Here is a 27,673-nt window from a genome sequence, read left to right as displayed (position 1 = left end):
GAGTTTGAGACCAGCCTGGCCAACGCAGTGAAACCCCGTCTCTACTAAAAATACAAAAGTTAGCCGGGCATGGTGGTGCTTGCCTATCATCCTAGCTACTCGGGAGGTTAGGCAGGAGAATCTCTTGAATTCAGGAGGCAGAGGTGAGCTGAGATCACGCCACTGCACTCCAGCCTGGGCAACAGAGCGAGACTGTCTCAAAAAAATAAATAAATAAATAAAATAAAAATAAAATAAGGTAAGACCTAAAGGAGGGAGTCAGAGCTTCAGAGATGATCACCCCAACAGTCAGGATCAGTGGCCTGGTGGACATGGCAGGTGTTGTAGGAATCCGAACTAAATGTATTCATTTAGGGGAGCTCATGGAGACGTCTGGCTGAAAGTTAGGCAGCTGGTGTCTGTTGTAGAGATACTCTTCATTAACGGGCAGGAATCAATACAGTGATCCAGAAGGCCGTGTGTATGGTGCATCTGTGTGCCACCTTGATGTCTCTGAGTATGCCGGCTCTACAAAGCGGGTAATTTCTCTAGTCCTAACTGCCAAACCTCATGCAAAGTAGAAAACGAGCAGATTTTAACTTGGTGCCATCAAGGAAAGACATTCAGGGAAATGTCTTTCCCAGCCTTACACATATATCCATAACAAAACCATCTGTAGGCCGGGCGCGGTGGCTCAAGCCTGTAATCCCAGCACTTTGGGAGGCCGAGACAGGCGGATCACGAGGTCAGGAGATCAAGACCATCCTGGCTAACATAGTGAAACCCTGTCTCTACTAAAAATACAAAAAACTAGCCGGGCGACCTGGCGGGCGCCTGTAGTCCCAGCTACTCGGGAGGCTGAGGCAGGAGAATGGCGTGAACCCGGGAGGCGGAGCTTGCAGTGAGCTGAGATCCGGCCACTGCACTCCAGCCTGGGCGACAGAGCGAGACTCCGTCTCAAAAAAAAAAAAAAAAACCATCTGTAGATTGATTCTCGTTGTATAGGTCCTCATTCCTAATTCAAAGGCTACTGTCTAATTCCCAGTGACAAATGAGGAAAAACAAATTGCACAAGATGATTAGAGACTATACTTTATAGAGAACTTTGCATATTTACAAGGTTTTGCAAACAGTTTTGGTAAGGTACAATATTTAAAATAGGTAAGTGATATCCACTATCTGTAGCAGTAGGCCAGTAAGAATAAAAAATACCGAAGTTTCATTGTTGTAATGATGCCATACAGAAAAATACAGAAACTATAAAAATTCTGTCATGTTCAAAGTACACTCCAAATCACCATGGGTCTAATACAGTTCGAAATGAAAATATTTAAGAGGCCTGGCGCGGTGGCTCACGCCTGTAATCCCAGCACTTTGGGAGGCCGAGATGGGCAGATCACAAGGTCAGGAGATCGAGACCATCCTGGCTAACACGGTGAAACCCCTTCTCTACTAAAAATACAAAAAATTAGCCAGGCGTGGTGGCGGGCGCCTGTAGTCCCAGCTACTTGGGAGGCTGAGGCAGGAGAATGGCATGAACCCAGGAGGCAGAGGTTACAGTGAGCTGAGATCACACCCCTGCACTCCAGCCTGGGTGACAGAGCTGGATTCTAAGAGATAAAACACTTAACTATTAAAACATAGGTATTATAGCTGAAAGAGGACTTAGAGAATTATTTTCTCTAATGGCTCTGTTTTACAAATGAGGTATTGACAAAGACAATATCATACTTGTAAGATTTCTCTCCTGGTGTGAAGTTTGTGGCAAATTATACATGAATTAATGTGAGGTTACCCCATGTTACTTAGTTACAGAATTTCTCTTCAGTGTGTACTCTCACTGGTTTTAGAAAGAATAACTTGACAACTGAAGGCTTTTGAGCCTTCATGACTGACATTCGTGGGATTTCTGTCCTGCGTGCATCCTCAGATGGTTTCGGAAGGAGGAGGGCCACTTGAAGGACATCCCACATTGTTTACATTTGTGAGGTTTCTCTCCAGTGTGCATCCTCACGTGATTATGTAAGGTTGAGGACCAAGTGAAGGTTTTCCCACATTGTTTACACTCATAAGGCTTCTCTCCAGTGTGCATCCTCAAATGACCCTGGAATGCTCTGGAGGAAGTAAAGGCCTTCCCACAGTGTTCACATTTGTAGAGCTGCTCTTGTGTGTGAATTCTCACATGTTCTCTAAATGTGGAGGACCAAGTGAAGGTTTTCCCACATTGTTTACACTCATAAGGCTTCTCTCCAGTGTGCGTCCTCGAATGACCTTGGAATGATCTGGAAGAGGTAAAAGCCTTCCCACAGTGTTCACATTTATAGAGATGCTCTTGTGTGTGAATTCTCGCATGTTCTCTAAACGTTGAGGACCAAGTGAAGGCTTTTCCACATTGTTTACACTCATAAGGTTTCTCTCCCGTATGTGTCCTCAAATGACCTTGGAATGATCTGGAAGAGGTAAAAGCCTTCCCACAGTGTTCACATTTATAGAGTTTCTCCCCAGTGTGAATCCTCGTGTGTACTCGCAAGGTTTCAGACCAACTGAATGTTTTCCCACACTGCTTGCACTCATAGGGCTTCTCTCCCGTGTGCATCGTCTCATGTCTTTGAAAAGCCTGGGGGTAACTGAAGCCTTTCCCACAGTACTGACATTTATAGGGCTTCTCTCCAGTGTGTGTTGTCATGTGTCTTTGAAATGTCGAGGGATAAAGGAAGGCTCGCCCACATTCCTGACATTTATATGGCCTGTCTTTTGTGTGAGTTCTCACATGTCTAGTGAAACTTGCAAACCCATTATATGCCATCTGACACTGCTCGCACTTATAGGTTTTCTCTGCTGTGTGAGTCTTCACGTGGTGAGAGAGGGAACGGGGATGTTGGAAAGTTTGCCCACACGCTTGACACTTATAGGGCTTCTCCTCAGTGTTGGTTCTTCCATGACTATGTAGGTGTGAGGGACAAATGCAGACCTGCTTACATTCCTCACACGGAGGCGCTTTTCGTCCACACTGAGACTTGACGTGCCTTTTAAGAGAAGAAAGATGCGTGAAGACTGTCCCACACTTGGTGCATTCATACGGTTTTTCTCCAGCAGAAATTTCCTTGAACAGGGTAAGATTTGGCATTTGATGGATGGCTTCTCCATATTGATTACCTTCATTATTATTACAGAATCTGTCCACCATATGATTTCTGTTAAAAATGGGAAACATTTTTATGGTATGTTTGGCAATGATTTGTTGATATGTATTAACAAGTATTAGAAATACATTTCTAACTACATTTTGGTGTACATGAAGTTTTTCTATTCTGAATTGTTTGAAGAGACATATTTATTAATGCAGTATTTATGATATATGGGGTTTTCCTGTAATGTCTTTTTTTTTGAGACGGAGTCTTGCTCTGTTGCCTAGGCTGGAGTGCAGTGGCGCAATCTCAGCTCACTGCAAGCTCTGCCTCCCGGGTTCAGGCCATTCTCCTGCCTCAGCCTCCCGAGCAGCTGGGACTACAGGCGCCTGCCACCTCGCCCAGCTAATTTTTTTTAGTATTTTTAGTAGAGACGGGGTTTCACCATGTTAGCCAGGATGGTCTTGATCTCCTCACCTCATGATCTGCCTGCCTCGGCCTCCCAAAGTGCTGGGATTACAGGCGTGAGCCACCACGCCCGGCCCCCTGTCATTATTTCTAGCAATTGAGTTAAAAATTCTCAATGTCTAAATCAAATACAAATTTTTTTTGGTTAAAATTTGGAGCAATGCAGGCTGGGCGTGGTGGCTCACGCCTGTAATCCCAGCACTTTGGGAGGCTGAGGCGGGTGGATCACGAGGTCAGGAAATCGAGACCATCCTGGCTAACACAGTGAAACTCCGTCTCTACTAAAAATAACAAAAAATTAGCTGGGCGTGGTGGCGGGTGCCTGTAGTCCCAGCTACTCCGGAGGCTGAGGCAGGAGAATGGCGTGAACCTGGGAGGTGGTGCTTGCAGTGAGCCGAGATTGTGCCACTGCACTCCAGTCTGGGAGACACAGCAAGACTCCATCTCAGAAAAAAAAAAAAAAAAATTTGGAGGAATGCTTATATTTGGAGCAATACTTATATATATATTTAATTGCATACAGAGATTTTCTCCTGGACGACTTATTTCTCTTGTGAGTGCATCTCACCTCGGATTTTTGTTGCATCTCACCTCGGATTTTTGTTGCATCTCACCTCGGATTTTTGTTGCATCTCACCTCGGATTTTTGTTGCATCTCACCTCGGATTTTTGTTGCATCTCACCTCGGATTTTGTTGCATCTCACCTCGGATTTTTGTGGTGGTCGTCAGTGCCATAGCCTTCACAAGTTTTTTCTAAAGTGTAGGCACAGGAATTCTTTCTTGTGAAGTTTGGTACTGTCCGTTCCTTGGATTTTTCTTCCCCGTACATATCCTGCTGAGAAACTGAGCCATTGGCTTTAAATTGAGTCTTATTATCTGAAACGAAAAAGTGAACAAATCTCATAAGGAATGAGACATGTATTAAGCAAAGGAAGACACTGAGGAGTTTAGCATTTTGAGGACTTCGTCAGTAACAGACATCAGGGGTCAAAATGTTAGGTATTTCACAAACACAGTAAGTCACAGGTATCAAACAAGGAACCACACTCTGTGATCCTAAATGACCAATGAAATCTATACCCATACTAATTACACCAAAGGAACTTCAAGTCCTTTAAACCAAGACAGAAATAACATCTGTTCCACACACGTTTTCACTGTTAGAGAATAATGATGAGATTCTAGGTCCATGGTGGCTGTGAACAAAACCAAGACAGAAATAACATCTGTTCCACACACGTTTTCACTGTTAGAGAATAATGATGAGATTCTAGGTCCATGGTGGCTGTGAACAAAACCAAGACAGAAATAACATCTGTTCCACACACGTTTTCACTGTTAGAGAATAATGATGAGATTCTAGGTCCATGGTGGCTGTGAACAAAACCAAGACAGAAATAACATCTGTTCCACACACGTTTTCACTGTTAGAGAATAATGATGAGATTCTAGGTCCATGGTGGCTGTGAACAAAACCAAGACAGAAATAACATCTGTTCCACACACGTTTTCACTGTTAGAGAATAATGATGAGATTCTAGGTCCATGGTGGCTGTGAACAAAACCAAGACAGAAATAACATCTGTTCCACACACGTTTTCACTGTTAGAGAATAATGATGAGATTCTAGGTCCATGGTGGCTGTGAACAAAACCAAGACAGAAATAACATCTGTTCCACACACGTTTTCACTGTTAGAGAATAATGATGAGATTCTAGGTCCATGGTGGCTGTGAACAAAACCAAGACAGAAATAACATCTGTTCCACACACGTTTTCACTGTTAGAGAATAATGATGAGATTCTAGGTCCATGGTGGCTGTGAACAAAACCAAGACAGAAATAACATCTGTTCCACACACGTTTTCACTGTTAGAGAATAATGATGAGATTCTAGGTCCATGGTGGCTGTGAACAAAACCAAGACAGAAATAACATCTGTTCCACACACGTTTTCACTGTTAGAGAATAATGATGAGATTCTAGGTCCATGGTGGCTGTGAACAAAACCAAGACAGAAATAACATCTGTTCCACACACGTTTTCACTGTTAGAGAATAATGATGAGATTCTAGGTCCATGGTGGCTGTGAACAAAACCAAGACAGAAATAACATCTGTTCCACACACGTTTTCACTGTTAGAGAATAATGATGAGATTCTAGGTCCATGGTGGCTGTGAACATGTGCACCTTAGTCCTTTCCCACATTTCAAATCTTGGAACAGAATTGATGAGAAAGAAATGAGTTCATTAAAAACCAAGTGAAGGAATGATGTCATCCTTACCTACTGAGGCCAGGTTCCGGAAGGTCTCCAGCATCACCTCTCTGTAGAGGTTCCTCTGAGCAGAATCCAGCAAAGCCCACTCCTCCAGGGTGAAGTCCACAGCCACATCCTCAAAGACCACCGAGTCCTAAGAAAAACCACATAGGTGTGCAGGAGGATTGGTGACACCGAAAGTACTGGGAACTGGACTCAATTCATAAATTCAAACGAGATTCTGTGGTGTCCCAACACCTCCTCTGTGACGTGAATGTTAGATCTTTTACTTACTCACAATCACTTCCTAATAAACTTAATAGCACCACTATCAGTCTGAACTTATCTCTACCTTTTTACCGTGACTGTTCTTATCTTCCTCTACCAGCAGGGTCTAGAGAGATGATGCTATGCAAATGAAGTAACTCTTCCATTTGAAACGCTGCATTACGCAGCAGGCCTCAGTTGTCCAAACGATGCTCATTTCATAGGTCTTTCGGACCAGCCTTCGATCGGCTACTGGAGAAAACTGTACGTCCTTGGAATCTACTGCCCAGTAAGGGGATCTTTTTATAGACGGGCCTGAGGCCAGCCAGAGAGCTTCTAACAATGTAAGGTAAGAATTCCTGTTTTTGTCTGCGTGGAGCCCTGGGCCACACTATCAGTTTTTTCCCCTTTATTTTCTTAAATTATTTTAAAAGCAACTGTATAAATGTTTGTAAAGGACCGTTACTGTATAACACGTAAGAATACTTACCTATTTGCCAATAACAGCACAAAGGAGGTGAGTGAGAGGGAGCAAAGGCGGCAAGGGACATGACTATTGATGGTAAAGTGCTAATTAAAATGCACTGTTTTGGTGTATAATATTCATGGATGTAGTATGTATTAATAATGCCTTAAAAGTTGGGGGGCAGGAAGGAATAGAGCTACACAGGTGCAGCATTTCTGTATCTCACTGGAATCAAGCAATTAATATAAACCTGCAGCTCATCTGATAAGCCCCATGTGTATAATACAGTGACCCCTAAAGAAACCAACAAATAGTAAAAAGTTAAACAACTGAAAGATTTCATCAGAAAACACCTAATGAAAATGAAAGTAGTGGTCGGGCATGGTGACTTACTCCTGTAATCCCAGCACTTTGGGAGGCTGAGGTGAGTGGATCACCTGAGGTACGGAGTTTGAGACTGGCCTGACCAACATGGAGAAACCCCCGTCTCTGCTAAAAATACAAAATTAGCTGGGTGTGGTGGCGGGCACCTGTAATCTCAGCTACTCAGGAGGCTGAGGCAGGAGAATCACTTGAACCCAGGAGGTGGAGGTTGCAGTGAGCTGAGATCGCACCACTGCACTCCAGCCTGGGAGACAGAGTAAAACTCCATCTCCAAAAAACAAAACAAAACAAACAAAAAAACAAAGTAGTAAAGGAGTATAGCAACAAGAAAGGCGTAAAACCCACAGAAAACAAAAAGTAAGATGGCAAACATAAGAATGTCTAACTCAGTAATAACACTAAATGGGAATGAATTACAGAACCCAATTAAATGGCAGAGGTTGTCAGAATGGATAACAAGCATAGTCCAACTGTATGCGCTGTATAAGATACACACTAGCCGGGCGCGGTGGCTCACGCCTGGAATCCCAGCTACTAGGGAAGCTGAGGCAGGAGAATGGCGTGAACCTGGGAGGTGGAGCTTGTAGTGAGCCAAGATTGTGCCACTGCACTACAGCCTGGGTGGCAGAGCGAGACTCCGTCTCAAAAAAAAAAAAAAAAAAGATACACACTTTTGATCCAAAGATACAAACAGATTGAAAGTAAAGGATGGGGCTGGGTGCGGTGGCTCACGCCTATAATCCCAGCAGTTTGGGAGGCCAAGGTGGGCAGATCACTGGAGGTCAGGAGTTTGAAACCAGTCTAGCCAACATAGTGAAACTCTGTCTCTACTAAAAATACAAAAACTAGCTAGGTGTGGTGGCTTATGCCTGTAATCCCAGCTACTCGGGAGGCTGAGGCAGGAGAATCTCTTGAACCCAGGAGGTGGAGGTTGCAGTGAGCCAAGATTGCGCCAGTGCACTCCAGCCTGGGTGTCAGAGCAAAGACTCTGTCTAAAAAAGATAGCAAAAGATATTGTGCAAATAGCTATATTAATATCAGACATAACATTAAAATAAAAAGTGTTAGTAAAGAAGGAAATTGTATAATGACAAAAGGTTCAATCCACCCTGTAAAGTTATAATTATATGTGCATCTAAAAACAGAGCACCAAAATACATGATGCAAAAAAATGGCAAAAATAGGCTGGGCACGGTGGCTCACATCTGTAATCCCAGCACTCTGGGAGGACAAGGCCGGCAGATCACGATGTCAAGACATCCAGACCATCCTGGCCAATGTGGTAAAACCCCATCTCTACTAAAAATACAAAAATTAGCTGGGCGTGATGGTGCACACCTGTAGTCTCAGCTACTCAGGAAGCTGAGACAGGAGAATCACTTGAACCTGGGAAGCGTAGGTTTCAGTGAGCCAAGATTGCACCACTGCACTCCAGCCTGGCGAGAGAGAGTGAGACTGTGTCTCCAAAAAAAAAAAAAAAAAAAAAAAAGGATAGTTAAACATAACAGTTGGAACATAAATACCCCACTCTTTTTTTTTTTTCAGTTGAACACAGCATCATCTATTACCCCACTTTTTAATGATAGAACATCTAGGTGGAATACAGGGAAATAAAATAATTGAACACTGTAAGTCATTTAGACATAACAGATACCTGCAGAACACTCAACCCAACAACAGCAAAACATGCATTCTTTTCAAGTGCAGGAAGAATGTGCTGTAAAAGAGACGCTTTGCTAGGCCATAGAAGAAACCTCAACAATTTTTTTTTTTTTTTTTGGGATGGAGTCTTGCTCCGTCGCCCAGGCTGGAGTGCAGTGGCCAGATCTCGGCTCACTGCAAGCTCCGCCTCCCGGGTTCACATCATTCTCCTGCCTCAGCCTCCCGAGTAGCTGGGACTACAGACACCCGCCACCTCGCCTGGCTAATTTTTTGTATTTTCAGTAGAGACAGGGTTTCACCGTGTTAGCCAGGATGGTCTCAATCTCCTGACCTTGTGATCCACCTGCCTCAGCCTCCCAAAGTGCTAGGAGTACAGGCGTGAGCCACCCCACCCGGCCAACAAATTTTAAACAATAGAAATACAAGGTATTGGCTGGGCTTGGTGACTCACACCTGTAATCCCAGCATTTTGGGAGACCAAGGCAGATGGATTGCTGGAGCTCAGGTGTTCGAGACCAGCCTGGGCAACATAGTGAGACCCTGTCTCTACTAAAAATGCAAAAATTAACTGGGTATGGTGGCACACACATGTAGTCCCAGCTACTTGGGAGGCTGAGACATGAGAATTGCTTGAACCCAGGAGACAGAAGTTGCAGTGAGCTGTGATCACAGCACTGACAGAGCAAGAGTCAGTTTTCAAAAAAAGAACAAAACAACCCCAGAGATAAGTATATTCTCTGACCACCATGGAATGACAAATGAAATTGGAAACTTATACAGAAAATTGGGCAACTTCACTAATATGTGGATATTTACACACACTTCCATGACTAATGGATCAAAGAGAAATCAAAAGGGAAATACTTAGAGATGGATGGAAAATAAAGACATACCAAAACTTATATAAAGAAAATTAATAGCTATAAATATCTATCCTAAAGACTGCAAATCAACAACCTAACCTTGTCCACCTCAAGACAATAGCAAAATAAAACTAACCCTAAGCAACTAGGAGGAAGGAAATAATAAATATTACAGCCAAATCAATGAAATAGAGAACAGTAAAACAATAGAGAAAAATCAGTGAAACCAAAGCTAGTTGTTTGAAAAGATCAAGCAAAACTGATTTAGCTAGACTGACAAGAAAAAAGAGACTCACTTATTAGAACCAGAAATGAGTGAACATTACTACCAACCTTAAACAAATACAAAGGATGATAAAAATAGTATGAACAATTACACATCAATACATTAGTTAACATAGATAAACACATTCTCAGAACCACCTTAACTACCGAAACTAAAGACACAGACAATCCAAATAGACCTATTAGAAATGAAGAGACTAAATTATTTATCAAAATCTACTGAAGATGCAAAGCCTGAGCCCGATTCAGGGCCTCTCCCCTGAATTCTACCAAAAATTTAAGGGAAATTTAATGCCAAATGTTTATAAGACATTTTACAAAAGTTGCAAAAGAAAGGAGCAATTCCCAACTCATTTTATGAGTATTATCCTGGTATCAAAACCAGATAAAAACATCACAATAAAACTACAGACCAATATTTATTTGGTTATGGATTCCAAAATCCTCAATAAAATACTAGCAAAGCAAATTCAGTAATACAGAAAAGAATTCTACATCATGACTAGCTGGATTTTTTTTTTTTTTTTTTTTTTTTTTGAGATAGAGTCTCACTCTGTTGCCCAGGCTGGAGTGCAGTGGTGCGATCTTGGCTCACTACAACCTCTACCTCCTGGGTTCAAGCGATTCTCCCTGCCTCAGCCTCCAGAGTAGCTGGGATTACAGGTGCTTGCCACCATGCCCAGCTAATTTTTATATTTTTAGTAGAGATGAGGTTTTGTCATTTGGCCAGTCTGGTCTTGAACTACTGACCTCAGGTGATCCACCCGCCTTGGCCTCCCAAAGTACTGGGATTACAGGCATGAGCCACCGCGCCCAGCCAACTAGCTGGAATTTATCTAAGAAGTGCAAAGTTGGTTTAACATACATCTCATAAAGGACTTGGATCTAGAATATATGAAGAAAGAGGCTGGGCATGGTGGCTCACACCTGTAATCCCAGCACTTTAGGAGGCTGAGGTGGGTGGATCATAAGGTCAGCAGTTTGAGACCAGCCTGGCCAATATGGTGAAACCCCATCTGTACTAAAAATACAAAAATTAGCTGGGTGTGGGGCAGGTGCCTGTAATCCCAGCTACTCAGGAGGCTGAGGAGGGAGAATTGCTTGAACCCAGGAGGTGGAGGTTGCAGTGAGCTGAGATCACACCACTACACTCCAGCCTGGGAGACAGAGCAAGACTCAGTCTCAACAACAACAACAAGTGGGGAAAGGATGTGAACAGACATTTCTCCAAGAAAAATAAACATTGTCAGTAACTAGTCATCAAGGAAATGCAAATCAAAACAAAAGGAGATACCACTTCTCTCCCATTAGGATGGGTAAAATAAAAAATTAAAAAGGAAAATAAGTTTTGGCAAGGATATGGAGAAACAGGAATCTTCACACATTGCTGGTGGGAATGTAAAATGGTACCACCAATTAAGAAAACAGTTTGGCAGTTCCTTTTAAAAGTTAAATGGCTGGATGCAGCGACTCATGCCTGTAATCCCAGCACTTTGGGAGGCCAGGGCGAGTGGATCATGAGGTCAGGAGATCGAGACCATCCTGGCTAACATGGTGAAACCCCATCTCTACTAAAAATACAAGAAAAAATTAGCCGGGCGAGGTGGTGGGCACCTCTACTCGGGAGGCTGAGGCAGGAGAATGGTGTGAACCTAGGAGGCAGAGCTTGCAGTGGGCCGAGATTGCGCCACTGCACTCCAGCCTGAGCGGCAGAGCGAGACTCGGTCTCAGAAAAAAAAAAAAAAAAAGTTAAATGACTTAGTTTTTGGTCTAGCATGTAAGGAGCTTGGAAGTTATTACTCCACTGTAAATTAAAAAGCTGAACCAACTGAAACCTCAACAGCTCTTCTTCCATCCTTCAGAGAACTGATGTCACAGGGCAAGCTCTGCCCCCTCAAACTGAACAGAGAGGTGGATACAGGGAGTCACAACTTACCAGAACACGCAACCATGAACAGAAGCCTCTGTGGGAGCCATTACTTAGCTGGGAAACCCTGAGCTGTAACTGATGAATTCCTGGGGGCACAGCATGCACAAGTCTGAGGAATCTCGGGGTGGGGGTGGGGGGCAGTCTTCTAGAGGAGAACAATAATGATTTTGAAATAGGCCAGATATTTCTGTTCTTTCTCACCGGGCCTTTCCCTTAAGAGAAACTATGTTACCAGAGCCTTACCTGTGAGGGTTTCATCAGAGTCTAAGTGACCTGTGGAAAGAGAAGTATCCCACATCAGCTTCCTCTATTCGTCCTGTCCCGCCTAAGTGAGAGGAGAAGGAAGAACTGAGAAGCACTTGTGAAGTTCAGTGTCGCGGGGCACAGGCTCACTAAAAGCCTGAGACCTCGTCAGAGGCTCAGGGAATCCGTGCCCTCTGCCCGCACCTCACCACGGCGCTACTCAAGCTGTTTACTTCCGTGCCTTTCGCCCAGTACATGGTGTCTAGCTTTCCAGAGAGAAGGACAAGGCGTACTAAAAGGCGGAAGACACAGCTTGAAGAGACGAAGCCGAACTCCTCAGATACGGCAGGCATGTTGGAAGTATCAGCCTGGGAATTTAAAACAAGTATGATTAACAGGTGAAGGGCGCTAATGGAAAAAGCAGACAACATGCAAACACAGGCCATATAGGCCAAGAAGTGGAAATCCTAAGAATGAAAAGGCAATGGGAGAGATGAAAAGCACTGGAACAGGAACGGAGAATGACTTGAACGGACTCTTGAGCAGACTGGGTGTGGCTGAGGAAAGGCTCTGAGCGTGAAGACATGTAATAAAATCTTCTGGGCCGGGCGCGGGGGCTCACGCCTGTCATCCCAGCGCTGTGGGAGGCCGAGGCCGGGCGCGGGGGCTCACGCCTGTCATCCCAGCACTGTGGGAGGCCAAGGCGGGCAGATCGCCTGAGGTCAGGAGTTCGAGACCAGCCTGGCCAACGTGAAGAAACCCCGTCTCTACTAAAAATGCAAAATTAGCCGGGCGTGGTGGCTCACGCCTGTCATCCCAGCTACTCGGGAGGCTGAGGCAGGAGAATCGCTTGAACTCAGGAGGCGAGGGTTGTGGTGAGCCGAGATCGTGCCATTGCACTCCAGCCTGGACAACAAGAGTGAAACTCCATCTCAAAAAAAAAACTATTGAAAAGAAAAAAGAGTGAACAATAATGAAACAGACTATCCAAGAAATGTGTAACAATTACAAAAGGTGTAACACATGCATAGTGGAATACTAGGAGAAGAACACAAGAAATATCGGAAGTAAAAATAACAGCATACATTCAGGTCCGATACTAGACTACAGATCCAGGAACCTCAGAGAACACCAAGTACAATAAATGAAACAAACAGAAAAACCGCTACAGCCCCTAGGCAGGAGTATGATATTCACACTGTTGGAAAGATCAAATACGGCCGGGCGCGGGGGCTCACGCCTGTCATCCCAGCACTTTGGGAGGCCGAGGTGGGTGGATCACAGGTTGGGAGATCAAGACCATCCTGGCTAACACGGTGAAACCCTGTCTCTACTAAAAATACAAAAAATGAGCCGGACGAAGTGGCGGCACCTGTAGTCCCAGCTTCTTGAGAGGCTGAGGCAGGAGAATGGTGTGAACCCGAACCCGGGAGGCAGAGCTTGCAGTGAGCCAAGATCATGCCACTGCACTCCAGCCTGGGCGACAGAGAGACACTCCATCTCAAAAAAAAAAAAAAAAAGAAAAAAAGAAAGATAAAATATCTCCAAAGAAGCCAGAGGAAAAAACACTACCTACAGAGCAACGACAAGAATGACATCAAATTTCTCCTCAGAAACCATGCAAGCAAGGAGAGTGGAGGGAATTATTTCAAGTGTTCAGAGAAAAATCCCCACCAACTTAGAATTCTGTAAAACTATTCTTCAACCTGAAGGAGAAATAAAGACTTTGAGACCAAAAAAAAAAAAAAAAAAAATTGGGGGAATTTATAGCCAGTAGACCTACCGGTATTACAAGAAGTGTTACAAGTTTTTTGAGAGAAGAACATTATAGAGGTTAGAACTTTGTATCTACATAAAGAAAGGGAGAAAAAAATCAGAAAAAGAATAAGGTAAAATAAAAGTCTTTATTTTTGTTATTAAGTTACTTATAACAAATTGTTTATTTATGTTGTAACAGTGGCATTGTATTCAATAACCATATCTTACATATAAGGGAAATTGTACCAGTGATACAAGGAAAAGGAGGGAGAAATATGGAGTAACTACTCTAAGATATTTCACAACCTGGGAAGCAGTATAGTGTTATCTGGATGTGGGTTGGCTGTATACTGAAGACTGAAGACTCTAGCCAGGTGCAGTGGCTCATGCCTGTAATCCCAGCACTTTGGGAGGCTGAGGCGGGAGGTTTGCTTGAGGCCAGGAGTTCAAGACCAGTCTGGGAAACATAGTGAGACCTTGTCTTTACACAAAGTTGTTGTTGTTGTTTTTTTTTTTTTAAGATAGATTCTCCTTTCATCGCCCAGGCTGGAGTGCAGTGGTGCGATCTCAGTTCACTGCAACCACTGCCTCTCAGATTCCAAGTGATTCTCCCACATCAGTCTCCAGAGTAGCTGAGATTACAGGCATCCACCATCATGCCCGGCTAATTTTTTTTGGTATTTTTGTAGAGACAGGGTTTCACCATGTTGGCCAGGCTGGTCTCAAACTACTGATGTCAGGTGATCCACCTGCCTCGGCCTCCCAAAGTGCTGGGATTACAGGCGTGAGCCACCGCGCCCAGCCACAAAAAGTTTTTAAAAATTAGCCAGACTTAGAGGCACGTACCCTGTGACACCAGCGACTTGGGAAGCTGAGGTGACAGGATGGCTTGAGCCTGGGAGACTGAGGCTGCAGTAAGCCATGACTGTGCCACTGCATTCCAACCTGAGTGACAGAGCAAGATCCTGCCAAATAAATAAACAAATAGCTCTAGGGCCATCACTAAAAAAAAGGAAAGAGAAGCATACCTGACTTGCTAAGGAGAAAAAATTGCACAAAACCTGCAATTAAGGGCCGGGCGCGGTGGCTCAAGCCTATAATCCCAGCACTTTGGGAGGCCAAGACGAGCAGATCACGAGGTCAGGAGATCGAGACCATCCTGGCGAACACGGTGAAACCCCGTCTCTACTAAAAAATACAAAAAACTAGCCGGGCGAGGTGGCGGGCGCCTGTAGTCCCAGCTACTCGGGAGGCTGAGGCAGGAGAATGGCGTAAACCCGGGAGGCGGAGCTTGCAGTGAGCTGAGATCCGGCCACTGCACTCCAGCCTGGGCGACAGAGCGAGACTCCGTCTCAAAAAAAACAAAAACAAAAAAAAAAACAAAAAAAACATGCAATTAAAACCGAAAAAGGCAGAAAAAGAGTGGAAGACAAAACAAGGAATAACAAGCAGGGCCAACAAACAGAAAACAGTAACAAATATGTCAGCTATTAATTTAACTATGTCAGCAATCCCTTTAAAAGTTGATGGACTACAATTACAAACAGATTGTCAGCATGGACCAAAAAACTAGACCCAACTATATGTTGTCTATAATAGCGGTCCCCAACCTTGCTGGCACTGGCCTGGTTTTGTGGAAGACAGTTTTCCACAGATGGACGGGGTGGGGGCTGGATGCTTTCAGGATGGCTCAAGCACATGGCATTTATTGTGCACTTGATTATTACATACCCACCCCAATGTAGACTCAGTGGGAGTCCTAAGCTTGTTTTCCTATGACTGGAAAGTCTCATCTGGGAGTGACGGGTGACAGTGACAGATCGTCAGGCATTAGATTCTCATAAGGAGCACGCAACCCAGATGGCTCTCATGCGCAGTTCACAGCGTGGTTCAGGCTCCTATGTGAGTCTAATGCTCTGCTGATCCGACGGGAGATGGAGCTCAGTTTTGTTTGCTGGCCCGCCACTCACTTCCTCCTGTGCGGCCCAGTACTGGTCCATGGCCTGGCGGCTGGGGACCCCTGATTTATAAGAAACCCACTTTAAAGATAGATTAAAAGTAAGGGGATGGAGAAAGATACATCATGCTAACACTATTCAAAAGGAAGCTGGAGCACATATATTAATTTCAGGCAGAGGAGGTAGAAACTGCTAGAACTGTGAGGAAAAAACAGATGAATCCACCATCATAGCTGAAGACTTAAACATCTATTAGAAATAGATGAACCAGGCGGAACATTAGTAAGGACAGAGTTGAATTCAACAGCACCCCCAATAATGAATGTCTGTAGACAACTTCAACAATAGCAGAAAGCACGTTCTTGTCAAGCTCACACAGAACATTCCTCAACCTAGACTGTATTTTGGGGCATAAAACACCTTAACAAGTTTAAAAGAATATCATACATCATATGCTCTTAGACAACAGTGGAATTACAGCAGCACTGCCCTAAAATAAAATATTTAGGTATAAATCTAACAAAATGTATACAAGATCTATCTTAGGAAAATTATAAAACTCTGGCAGAAGAAATCAAATAACTAAGTAAAGAGTTATTCCTTGTCCGTGGATAGAAGACTCAATATTGTCAAGACTTCGGTTCTTCCCAACTTGATCTACAGATTCAACACAATCCCAATCAAAATCCCAGCAAGTTATTTGATGGATATTGACAAACTGCTTCTAAAGTTGATATGGAGAAAGTAAAAGACCCAAATTACCAGCACAGTATTGAAGGGGAAGCTTAAAGTTGGAGGACTGACACTGTTCATCTTCAAGGCTTTCTGGAGAGCCATAGTCATCAGGAGAGTGTGATATAGAGTAAAGAATGTACAAATAGGCCAGATGTGGCGGCACATGCCTGCAATTCCAGCACATTGGGAGGCTAAGGTGGGAGGATTGCTTGAGCTCAGGAGTTTCAGACCTCCCTGGGCAACATAGGGAGACCCCATTTCTAAAATTAAGAAAAAATTAGCCAGGTGTGGACGCTAAAGACCTTAAGACAACTCATCTGTGAAGCTATATAGCTGGCAGATGTGTATATAAAAAAATGCTCCACACCATGTCATCAGGGAAATGCAAATTAAAACAAGATACCGGCCGGGTGCAGTGGCTCACGCCTGTAATCCCAGCACTTTGGGAGGCCGAGGCAGGCAGATCATGAGGTCAGGAGGTCGAGACTATCCTGGCTAACATGGTGAAACCCCGTCTCTACTAAAAATACAAAAAAATCAGTCGGGCGAGGTGGTGGCGCCTGTAGTCCCAGCTGCTCGGGAGGCTGAGGCAGGAGAATGGTGTGAACCCAGGAGGCGGAGCTTGCAGTGAGCTGAAATCCGGCCACTGCACTCCAGCCTGGGTGACAGAGCGAGACTCCATCTCAAAAAAAAAAATAAAAAATAAACCAAGATACCACGACACACCTATCAGAATGTCAAAATCCAGAACACTGACACCACCAAATGCCGGCCAGGATGTGGAGGAACAGGAATTCTAATTAATTGCTGGTGGGAATGCAAATTTGTACAGCCATTTTGGAAAAGTGTTTGGTGTTTTCTTTTTTTGTTGTTCTCTTTTGAGACGGAATTTCACTCTTATTACCCGGGCTGGAGTGCAATGGCATGATCTCGGCTCAACACAACCTCCGCCGGTTTAAGTGATTCTCCTGCCTCGGCCCCGGGAGTACCTGGGATTACAGGCATGCGCCACCACACCTGGCTAATTTTGTTTTTTTTTTTTTTGTTTTTTAGTAGAGACGGGGTTTCTCCATGTTGGTCAGGTTGGTCTCGAACTCCCAACCTCAGGTGATCCGCCCGCCTCGGCCTCCCAAAGTGCTGGGATTATAGGCGTGAGCCACCGCACCCAGCCTGGTGTTTTCTTAAAAGTAAATGTACTTTAACCATCTGTTCTAGCAATTGCAGTCCTTGACATTTACTCAAAGGAGCTGAGAGCTTATGACTACACAGAAGCCTGTACACAGACATTTACAGCAGCTTTATTCATAATTGTCAAAACATGGAAATAACCAAGACATCCTCCAGAAGATGAGGGGATTAATAAATGGTACATACAGATAGTGGAATGTTATTCAGCATTAAAAAGAGATGAGCTATCAAGTCATGAAAAGACACAGAATCTTAAAATGCGCAGCATTATGTGAAAGAAGCCGGGCTGAAAAGGCATCCACGGTGCGATTCCTACCGACGTGACATTTTGGAAAATGCAAAACTGTGGAGACAGTAGAAAGATCAGTGGTTGTGAGTTAGCACAGGAGTGAAGGATGAATAGGCAGAGCACAGAGGACTTTTAGGGCAGTGGAACTACTCTGAATGACACGGCAGTGGTGGATACATGTCCTGGCATGTTTGTAGACATTCATACAACGTACAACACCAAAAGCAGACCCCAGTGTAAGCTACGGACTCGGGTGGAAATGACATGCCAGTGAGGCTCATCAGTTGTAACAAACGCAGCACGCTGGTGTGGGGTGTGCACAGTGGGGGAGGCCGTGCATAGGATGGGGCAGGAGATACATAAGCACTCTCTGTTCTTTCTGCTCAATTTTGTTGTGAGCCTAAATTGCTATAAAAAATGAAATTAAGCCGGGCGCGGTGGCTCATGCCTGTAATCCCAGCACTTTGGGAGACCGAGACGGGCGAATCACAAGGTCAGGAGATCGAGACCATCCTGGCTAACGTGGTGAAACCCCCTCTCTACTAAAAATACAAAAAATTAGCCAGGCGTGGTGGTGGGCACCTGTAGTCCCAGCTACTGGGGAGGCTGAGGCAGGAGAATGGCGTGAACCCGGGAGGCAGAGCTTGCAGTGAGCTGAGATTGTGCCACTACACTCCAGCCTGGGCGACGAGCGAGACTCCGTCTCAAAAAAAAAAAAAAAAAAATTATAGGCCAGGTGCAGTGGTTCACGCCTGTAATCCCAGCACTTTGGGAGGCTGAGGCGGGCGGATCACGAGATCAGGAGATCGAGACCATCCTGGCTAACATGGTGAAACCCCGTCTCTACTAAAAATACAAAAAATTAGCTGGGAGTGGTGGCGGGCGCCTGTACTCCCAGCTACTGGGGAGGCGGAGTTTGCAGTGAGCAGTGAGCTGAGATCACGCCACTGCACTCCAGCCTGGGCAGCAGAGCAAGACTCCCTCTCAAAACGAAAAAAGAAGAAATGTACACGTTAAATGACTGTACATATATATGTCAGTAAAGCTGGTTTTTAAAAAACATGTAAAGAATGTGAAGTTCACTGTCTTCCCCAAAAACGTGATACACAAAATGAAGATGCCCGTGACCTCACCTCTAGTCAATGTTATACTAGTTCCAGCACCACCAGAAAATATACAAGAATTATAAATCATAAACTTGTCTTTACGCAAATTTCTAAGAATTATGCACATAAAACCCCAACAGAACAAAGAGATAATCCTAGAAAAAGATTTTGACCAAGATTCCAAGAAATTGCATTCTGTTTCTACTTAATAATAGTTGGAAAATTATTATTATTATTATTATTTTTGAGATGGAGTCTCGCTCTGTCGCCCAGGCTGGAGTGCTGTGGCTGGATCTCGGCTCACTGCAAGCTCCACCTCCCGGGTTTACGCCATTCTCCTGCCTCAGCCTCCTGAGTAGCTGGGACTACAGGTGCCCACCACCTCACCCGGCTAGTTTTTTGTATTTTTTAAGTAGAGACGGGGTTTCACCGTGTTAGCCAGGATGGTCTCGATCTCCTGACCTCGTGACCCGCCCATCTCGGCCTCCCAAAGTGCTGGGATTACAGGCTTGAGCCACCGCGCCTGGCTGGAAAATTAATTTTTAAAAGCTGATATATACTATGGGAAAATCTAAAGTTAAATAAGTGAAAGATTCCAATGGAGAAACAAATCTCGATCGGGGCCCTGTGCGGTGGTTCATGCCCATAATCCCCACATTTTGGGAGGCCGAGGCAGGAAGACTGCTTGAGGCCAGGAATTTGAGACCACCCTGGGCAACATGAGACAGTCTACAATTTTTATTATTATTATTTTTAAAATCAGCCAGGCATGATGGCATGTGCCTGCAGTCCTACCTACTAGGGAGGCTGACGCAGCAGGACCACTTGAGCCCAGGAGGTTGCAGTGAGCTGTGATCACACCACTGTACTCCAGCCTGGGCAGCAGAGTGAGATCCTCTCTTAATGAGACTTTTTAGGACTTAACAAAACTACTTTCCAAACCTAACTGAGAAAAAAAGTCTAAAAATAGCCAAAACTTTCTGAAGAACAGGGTGAAGGCTTACCTAAGACAGGGCAAGGATTTTAGAGCTGTCAGTCTTACCAATACAGCATCAGCAGAAGGACCGTCAGACGAACCAATGAAAAGACTGCATATCTCTGTGAAATAATGAAAATGCCGCAGCTCTTTGACGTGTAGGATAGGTGAAAAATAATTCTTATGACATTATGAAGTGGAAGAGGGTAGCTGGCCTTGGGGATGAGGCAGTTGTAGATTTTAGAGATTTAATTTGAGCTCTCAGGAGAGCCAGCACGGGGACAAGCTCGTGGGCCTGCTGCAGAACTTTCCAGGTGGGGCGAGCTGCTGCGTCCCATTAGACTCAAGTCCTCACCAGTCTGTTCATATTTCTGGTCGTTATCTGAAGCAGCAGCCTAGGGAAGAACCATACCTCATTTGTCAACACCCACGGCCAGAGCAAGCCTAACACTTTTTAGGTCTATCTGGGTTTTGGAGAGAACGTGTTCCTCACTTACAGGTTTTACTCTGACCCATCTGTGCGATCACAAATCAGCCTACTTGTGGGACAACAAGGTCTAGATTGTGTGCAAAATGCAGTGACGATGGGATTCCACTGCGTCCCCCGCCTGGACGCCTTCTCTGGAGGGGCTTTCAAAGCCTCCACTCCAGCCTCAGCGAATCTCACACCAGTCCCGGTGGCGGTGAACTGGCCATGGGGATCTGGAGCAGGACACTGTCCTCCCATGTGGAGGCTCCCACAGGCCCTGTGCCTCTCTGCCCCGAGCTGCCCTGATGCCTCCGGTGGTGAGATTCACGGGTCCGCAGAACATCCTTCCTGAAATGGAAATGATACTTAAAGCACGGAGGCAAACCTGGGCCCTCTGGCCCTTCCCCCGAGGACAGTCTTGTGCACACCCAACACGGATGTTCAAACCACTCTAACCACACACAGCAGACAGCGACTGTCTGGAAGCTTCACAGGCAGGACGACACTCCCCGGTAGCCACGCAGCAGACGACTGTGTGGCTTTGGACTGTTTACTGGCCAGCCAGGGAGGGGGTAGTTTCGGCAAAGGGGCTTCTTGTTGCATATGGGTAGACCGGCAAGGCTGCGCAATCAACTCCATGGTGACAACAGAATAATCAACATTGCTAAAATATTTGATCTGAGCCTCACTGGCATACCTTTCTTGCTCTGTCTTCAATGCTCCAAAGCGCTTTCGGGGCCTGCTTGTCCTTAATAAGATACACTGTGTGGGCATTGTTAACCTTTTAAATTTCACACTCAGGGCCGGGCACGATGGCTCATGCCTTTCATCCCAGCACTTCAGGAGGCTGAGGCGGGAGGATCGCTTGAGCCTAGGAGTTTGAGACCAGCCTGGGCAACATAGCAAGACTCCAGCTCTACAATGGTTTTTTGTTTGTTTGTTTTTTTAAGACGGAGTTTTGGCCGGGCGCGGTGGCTCAAGCCTATAATCCCAGCACTTTGGGAGGCCGAGACGGGCGGATCATGAGGTCAGGAGATCGAGACCATCCTGGCTAACACTGTGAAACCCCGTCTCTACTAAAAAATACAAAAAACTAGCCGGGCGAGGTGGCGGGCGCCTGTAGTCCCAGCTACTCGGGAGGCTGAGGCAGGAGAATGGCGTGAACCCGGGAAGCGGAGCTTGCAGTGAGCTGAGATCCGGCCACTGCACTCCAGCCCCAGCAAGAGAGTGAGACTCCGTCTCAAAAAAAAAAGACAGTTTTGCTCTTGTCGCCCAGGCTGGACTGCAGTGGCATGATCTTGGCTCACTGCCACCTCTGCCTCCCAGGTTCAAGCGATTCTCCTGCCTCAGCCTCCCAAGTAGCTGGGACTACAGGCATGCGTCACCACGCCTGGCTAATTTTTGTATTTTTAGTAGAGATGGGGTTTCACTATCTTGGCCAGGCTGGTCTGGAACTCCTGACCTCATGATTCACCCACCTCAGCCTCCCAAAGTGCTGGGGTTACAGGCGTGAGCCACCGCGCCCGGCCAAATTAGCTGGGTGTGGTGGCATGAATCTGCAGTCCCACCTACTCAGGAGGCAGAGGCCGAGGATCGCTTGAGCACAGGATTTTGAGGCTGCAGTGAGCCATGACTGCATCACTGCACTCCAGCCTGGACAACAGAGGGATTTTATATCTAATGAAGGATATAAAATAATCATCATGGAACAATGATAAAACACTACTGAATGACATCAAAGGACAGTGAAATGAGAGATGGCACACGGACTCAAGAAGGAAACAATGCCACATCAACAGACCTCTCAGGCTGATCTAGGGTTTGAATAAAATTCCATTAAATCCAAAACCAGCCTCTTTTTTGTTTTTCCTTGTTTTTGCATTTATGAAAAACTACTTCTAAGAACTGAAATGAAAGGCAAATGTCTTAAGAACCACCAGGTAGGCCGGGCGCGGTGGCTCAAGCCTGTAATCCCAGCACTTTGGGAGGCCGAGACGGGCGGATCACGAGGTCAGGAGATCAAGACCATCCTGGCTAACCCGGTGAAACCCCGTCTCTACCAAAAAAATACAAAAAACTAGCCGGGCGAGGTGGCGGGCGCCTGTAGTCCCAGCTACTCGGGAGGCTGAGGCAGGAGAATGGCGTAAACCCGGGAGGCGGAGCTTGCAGTGAGCTGAGATCCGGCCACTGCACTCAGCCGGGGAGACAGAGCGAGACTCCGTCTCAAAAAAAAAAAAAAAAAAAAAAAAAAAAAAAAAAAAAAAAGAACCACCAGGTTTCCTGCAGAGCAAGGTAGAGGGGCAATTCTAAAACACATCGAGGCACTTAAAATCACAATCCTAAGTAGGAGAGGGCCAGGGGCGGTGGCTCACGTCTATAATGCGAATACTTTGGGAGGCCGAGGGGGCGGATCACCTGAAGTCGAGTTCCAGACCAGCCTGGTCAACATGATGAAACCCCATCTCTACCAAAAATTTAAAAATTAACTGGGTGTGGTGGCATATGCTTGTAATCTCAGCTACTCGGGAGGCTGAGGCAGAAGAATCGCTTGAACCCAGGAGACAGAGGTTGCAGTGAGCCAAGATCGCGCCATTGCACTCCAGCCTAGGCAACAGAGTGAGACTCCGTCTCAAAAAAAAAAAAAAAAAAAAAAGTAATTAGGAAGATGGTATCGGCAGGATGGACAAATCGACCGACAGAAAAAGATGGGAAGCTGTGTTTATGGTGCATGAATATATGACAATATGTTACAATGCTGGAAACAAGTGACAGTTTAACACCTGGGCAAGGAGAGATGCTATCTATGGGAGAATAAGGAATGTCCACATCAACTGCAAGTTCAGTCATCAGCATAATGCACATTTCACTGTGAATGACAAACGCAGAACCCATTTAGAAGTTAGTGTTCTTACAATGTCCAGGTACAGCAAGTGTGCATATATGCCCACACACAGACATTAGTAAGCTACAAGGAAGGCCAGGTGCAGTGGCTCACGCCTGTAATCCCAACACTTTGGGAGGCTGAGGCAGGTAGATTACTTGAGGCCAAGAGTTTGAGACCAACCTGGCCAACATTATGAAACTGTGTCTACTAAAAATATAAAAATTAGCCAGGCTTGGTGACACATGCCTGTAACCACAGCTATCCGGGAGGCTGCGGTAGGAGGATTGCTTGAACCCGGGAGGCGGAGGTTGCAGTGAGCTGAGATCGTGCCATTGCACTCCAACCTGGGTAACAGAGCAAGACTCTGTCTCAAAACAAACAAAAAAAACTTTGGCTGGATGTGGTGGTGCACACCTGTGGTCTCAGCTACTTGGAAAGCTGAGGCGAGAGGATTCCTTAAAGCCAGGAGTTTGAGACTGCAGTGAGCCATGATCATACCACTGCGCTCCAGCTTGGGCAACAGAATAAGACCTTGTCTCTAACAATAAATAAGTACATAAAGTAAACCAACATACCCAAGCCTGACAAATGCTGGAATGACGGAACTAACTGGGCCACGCACTGTCTCAGACACCAGCATGTGTGCAGAGGAAAATCACCACAGAAAAGCCTTTCAAGGTGCACTAATGGCAACAGCCACTTACGATAACAGTCACTTATTGAAATTTCAGGCCGGGTGCGGTGACTCATGCTTGTAATCCCAGCACTCCGGGAGGCTGAGGAGGGCAGATCGCTTGAGTCAAAGAGTTCAAGACTAGCTTGGGGCAACAGCGAGACCCTCGTCGACAAAAAAATATTCGCCAGGAATAGTGGCATGCACCATTGGTGGTGAGCTGTGCTCACGCCACTGCACTCCAGCCTGGGTGACAGAGTAAGACCCTGCCTGGGGAAAAAAAAAAAATTTTCAAAGGAGGCAAAATTAAAACTCTGTATGACAATAAATAATAAATGGTAAAGGTAGAGAGAATGAAAAAAATCAATCAGGACAGTGGTTACCCTGCGGGCAGCACAGTGATGAGTGCTGCTAGAAGCACACAGGTGTTGAAGAGATGCTGAAGGCCTATTTATGTGGGCAGTAAAGCCACTGGTGTTTATAGGAAAACTTAATCCAGGCCGGGCACAGTGGCTCATGCCTGAAATCCCAGCACTTTGGGACGTGGAGGAGGGCGAATCATTTAAGGTCAGGAGTTTGAGACCAGCCTGGCCAACATGGTGGAACCCTGTCTCTACTAAAAATATAAAAATTAGCCAGTCATGGTGGCGGGTGCCTGTAATCCCAGCTACTCTGGAGGCTGGGGTAGGAGAATTGCTTGAACCTGGGAGGCGGAGGTTACAATGTGTGAGATCAGGCCATTGCACTCCAGCCGGGGAGACACAGTCTCAAAAATAAAACAAAACCCTTAATGCATAAATTAAACCAGCTGCGTAGAAACTGCCCCTAGACAACCACAGGTGCAACCTCAGAAAGGCTAAATCGCCCACAAGCACATCTCCCGGATAATCGTCATTCCGATGCTCAGCAGCCTCAATCAGCATGAACAGTTCCTGCTGTGGCTGTTCCACGAGGCAGGAGGTCTGAGCACGGGGAGGCTGCCCGGCCAGACCCGGCTGCACCCTCAGCGGCCTCCGGTGCAGGCTCAACAGTGGGCTTAGCTGGAGTCACGGGTCTCCGGGCTCACCTCCCTGCTCCAGGTGCTACACTTCAAATGCCACGAAGACCCCCATCCCGCAGAGTGAGAATGCAGCAGAATCACTACTTTCACCCCATGTGTAAGTAGGGGAAGAGAGTTCCCAGGCAGTCTTTATGACTTTACAAGGCCAGAAACTGCTTTTCCCAGTCAGCAAACAGATGATGGATCAGTGAAGCAATACTATTGGTGACAAACTGGAAATTAACCAGAATGGAACACGCCTCAGTTTTACAGGTTTTTGCAGAATTTGCATTAATCTCATGTCTAGATGAGCTCAAATGGAACAGGATCACACGCTGTCGCAAACTCTGCACCTTGTATGGAAGAATAACTATTATTTTTTGTCTGATTGCTTTAGCATTTGAAAAACTCCTTTTTTTTTTTTTTTTTTTTTTTGAGACAGAGGCTCGCTCTGTTGCCCAGGCTGGAGTGCAGTGGCGCGATCTCGGCTCACTGCAGGCTCTGCCCCCTGGGTTCACACCATTCTGCCTCAACCTCCCCAGTAGCTGGGACTACAGGTGCCCGCCACCTCAGCTATTTTTTTGTATTTTTAGTATTTTTGTATTTTTAGGGTTTCACCGTGTTAGCCAGGATGGTCTCCATCTCCTGACCTCGTCATCTGCCCACCTCAGCCTCCCAAAGTGCTGGGATTACAGGCCTGAGCCACCGCACCTGGCCGAAAAACTACTATTTTTATGAACATTTTAATCCATCTCTATCATGCTATATAAGATGTGGAACTGCGCACCCTTTCTCTACAATTGTGGGAGAGAGAATATTCCTGAGACAGTTCCTTAGGCCATTCTTAGCCTGTACCCCAGAATAAACAGGTGTTATTCTGACGGACCAGAAGGCAGAAAACAGACTTGAAAATTTTCCTGTTGTCACTAGGGAGAAGACAAAAGGCAAACAGGAGACACTATATTTAACTGAAACCAGCTGCCCGAATAAAGATTTCAGGGTATTAGGGATACCCCGCAACAAAACCCCCAGGGCAGGTCACTCCCACCGCCGAGGTCATCCCCCAAACTGCCTCCGACCCCCGGACCGTCCCTTGCTGTCCCCCCAAGCTGTCCCCTGTAAGGTCCTCTGAGCTGGCCGCACCTCGGTCAAGCCATCGTGACATCCCCCCGCCCTTGTGATGATAATGTACCTGGTGACATCCCCCTGCCCTTGTGCATGCACTTTGTACCATACATCCTCCTGGCCCTTGTGAATGTACCCCGCCCTTGTGACAATACACTCTCGTGCCCTTGTGAAGGTACTTTGTAATATTCCTCCCCGCCCTTGTGACAATACATCCTCCACACCCTTGTGAATGTACTTTGAAACATCGTCCCCGCCCTTGAGAATGTACTTTGTAACACCCACCCACCGTCCGCAAAAAAAACTGCGCCTAACTCCACCGCCTATCCCAAACCTGTAAGAACTAATGATTGCCGGGCGCAGTGGCTCACGCCTGTCATCCCAGCACTTTGGAAGGCCGAGGCGGGTGGATCACAAGGTCAAGAGCTCGAGACCATCCTGGCCAACACGGTGAAACCCTGTCTCTACTAAACACACAAAAATTAGCCGGGCGTGGTGGCTCACGCCTGTAATCTCAGCTACTCGGGAGGCTGAGGCAGGAGAATCGCTTGAACCCGAGAGGCGGAGGTTGCAGTGAGCCGAGATCACGCCACTGCACTCCAGCCTGGCGACACAGCGGGACTCCGACCAATCAATCAATCAATCAATCCACCATCCTTTGCTGACTCCTTTCTCGGACTCAGCCCACTTGCACCCAAGTGAGTAAACAGCCTTGTGGCTAAGCCTGCTCAGGTGGTCTCATACGGACGCGCGTAACATCCCCAACCTGCTGACCGTCCCTTGCCGTCCCCCCAAACTGGTCCCTGACCCCTGACCGCCCCTGCCATTCCCCCAAACTGCCCCCGAGCCCCCCTCCTGCCCAGCCCCCCCAAGTTACCCCCCAGCTCCTGGCAGCCCCTTCCGTCCCCTCAAACTGCCCCCAGCCCTCCAGCCCGGTCGCTGCGATGGCGTCCCCGGGGCCCAGGCGCTCGTCCTGCGCGGCCCCGCGCGGCCCTCAGCCAAGCCCGGCGGCAGACTTTGGCGGAGGCTGGTTCCAGCCGGTTCCCGTCGCTCCGACCCTCCCCGGGCTCGGCTCCTGCCCCGCACTCACCATGTCCCGCCTGCTCCTGGGCTCTCCAAGGCGAGCTCCCCGTGGCCCCACAGCCGGCGCAGCTGAAGGGGACAGGTACTCCCGGGCCGCTCGGGGTAGGCGGGGCGCGCGTGGCAGGGAGGACGACACCGTCCCGCCCTCGGGGCCTCGGAGCGCAGGCGGCGGCGCCACTGATTGCAAAGTTTCTCAGTCTCCGCCCTTTCAACGCTCTGAGTGGACAGCGTTTTGGACACGCCCCCTCCACCCCTGGGGCCTTCGATTCGACACTACCCCAGACCCGCAGTCCGCTTCCTGGTGCCCGCCCCGTGCCTTGATTGGACAGTTGTCCGGACCCGCCCCAGGAGAGCCTGATCAAGAAATCCGGGCCAGGCGTGGTGGCTCACGCCTCTAATCCCAGCACTTCGGGAAGCTGAGGCGGGTGGATCACCTGAGGTCAGAAGTTCGAGAC

The 27,673-nt window shown here is 46.6% G+C and overlaps 1 protein-coding gene across 4 annotated transcripts; it reads right to left on the bottom strand.

The window, feature by feature from the left end:
• Positions 1-1,468: 1,468 nt before the first annotated feature.
• ZNF57 (zinc finger protein 57) lies at positions 1,469-27,314 on the bottom strand. Of its 4 annotated transcripts, none has more exons than XM_030936800.1 (5): positions 27,226-27,314; positions 11,936-12,017; positions 5,863-5,989; positions 4,281-4,452; positions 1,469-3,173 (listed from the first exon to the last, which is right to left on the bottom strand). In XM_030936800.1, the coding sequence occupies exons 2-5, from the start codon at positions 11,948-11,950 to the stop codon at positions 1,865-1,867; spliced, it is 1,623 nt and encodes a 540-aa protein (XP_030792660.1). In that variant the 5' UTR covers positions 11,951-12,017; positions 27,226-27,314; the 3' UTR covers positions 1,469-1,864. The 4 variants fall into 4 exon arrangements, with proteins under 4 accessions (XP_030792660.1, XP_030792659.1, XP_030792662.1 ...); XM_030936799.1 differs by having other exon boundaries at positions 11,936-11,965; XM_030936802.1 differs by having other exon boundaries at positions 1,469-3,005; positions 11,936-11,965.
• Positions 27,315-27,673: the final 359 nt, after the last annotated feature.

This window comes from Rhinopithecus roxellana, chromosome 8, assembly GCF_007565055.1.
Source record: "Rhinopithecus roxellana isolate Shanxi Qingling chromosome 8, ASM756505v1, whole genome shotgun sequence".
NCBI lineage: Eukaryota > Metazoa > Chordata > Mammalia > Primates > Cercopithecidae > Rhinopithecus > Rhinopithecus roxellana.
The sequence above is the reverse complement of the archived record's forward strand: the minus strand, read 5'-3'. Positions and strand labels throughout refer to the sequence as shown.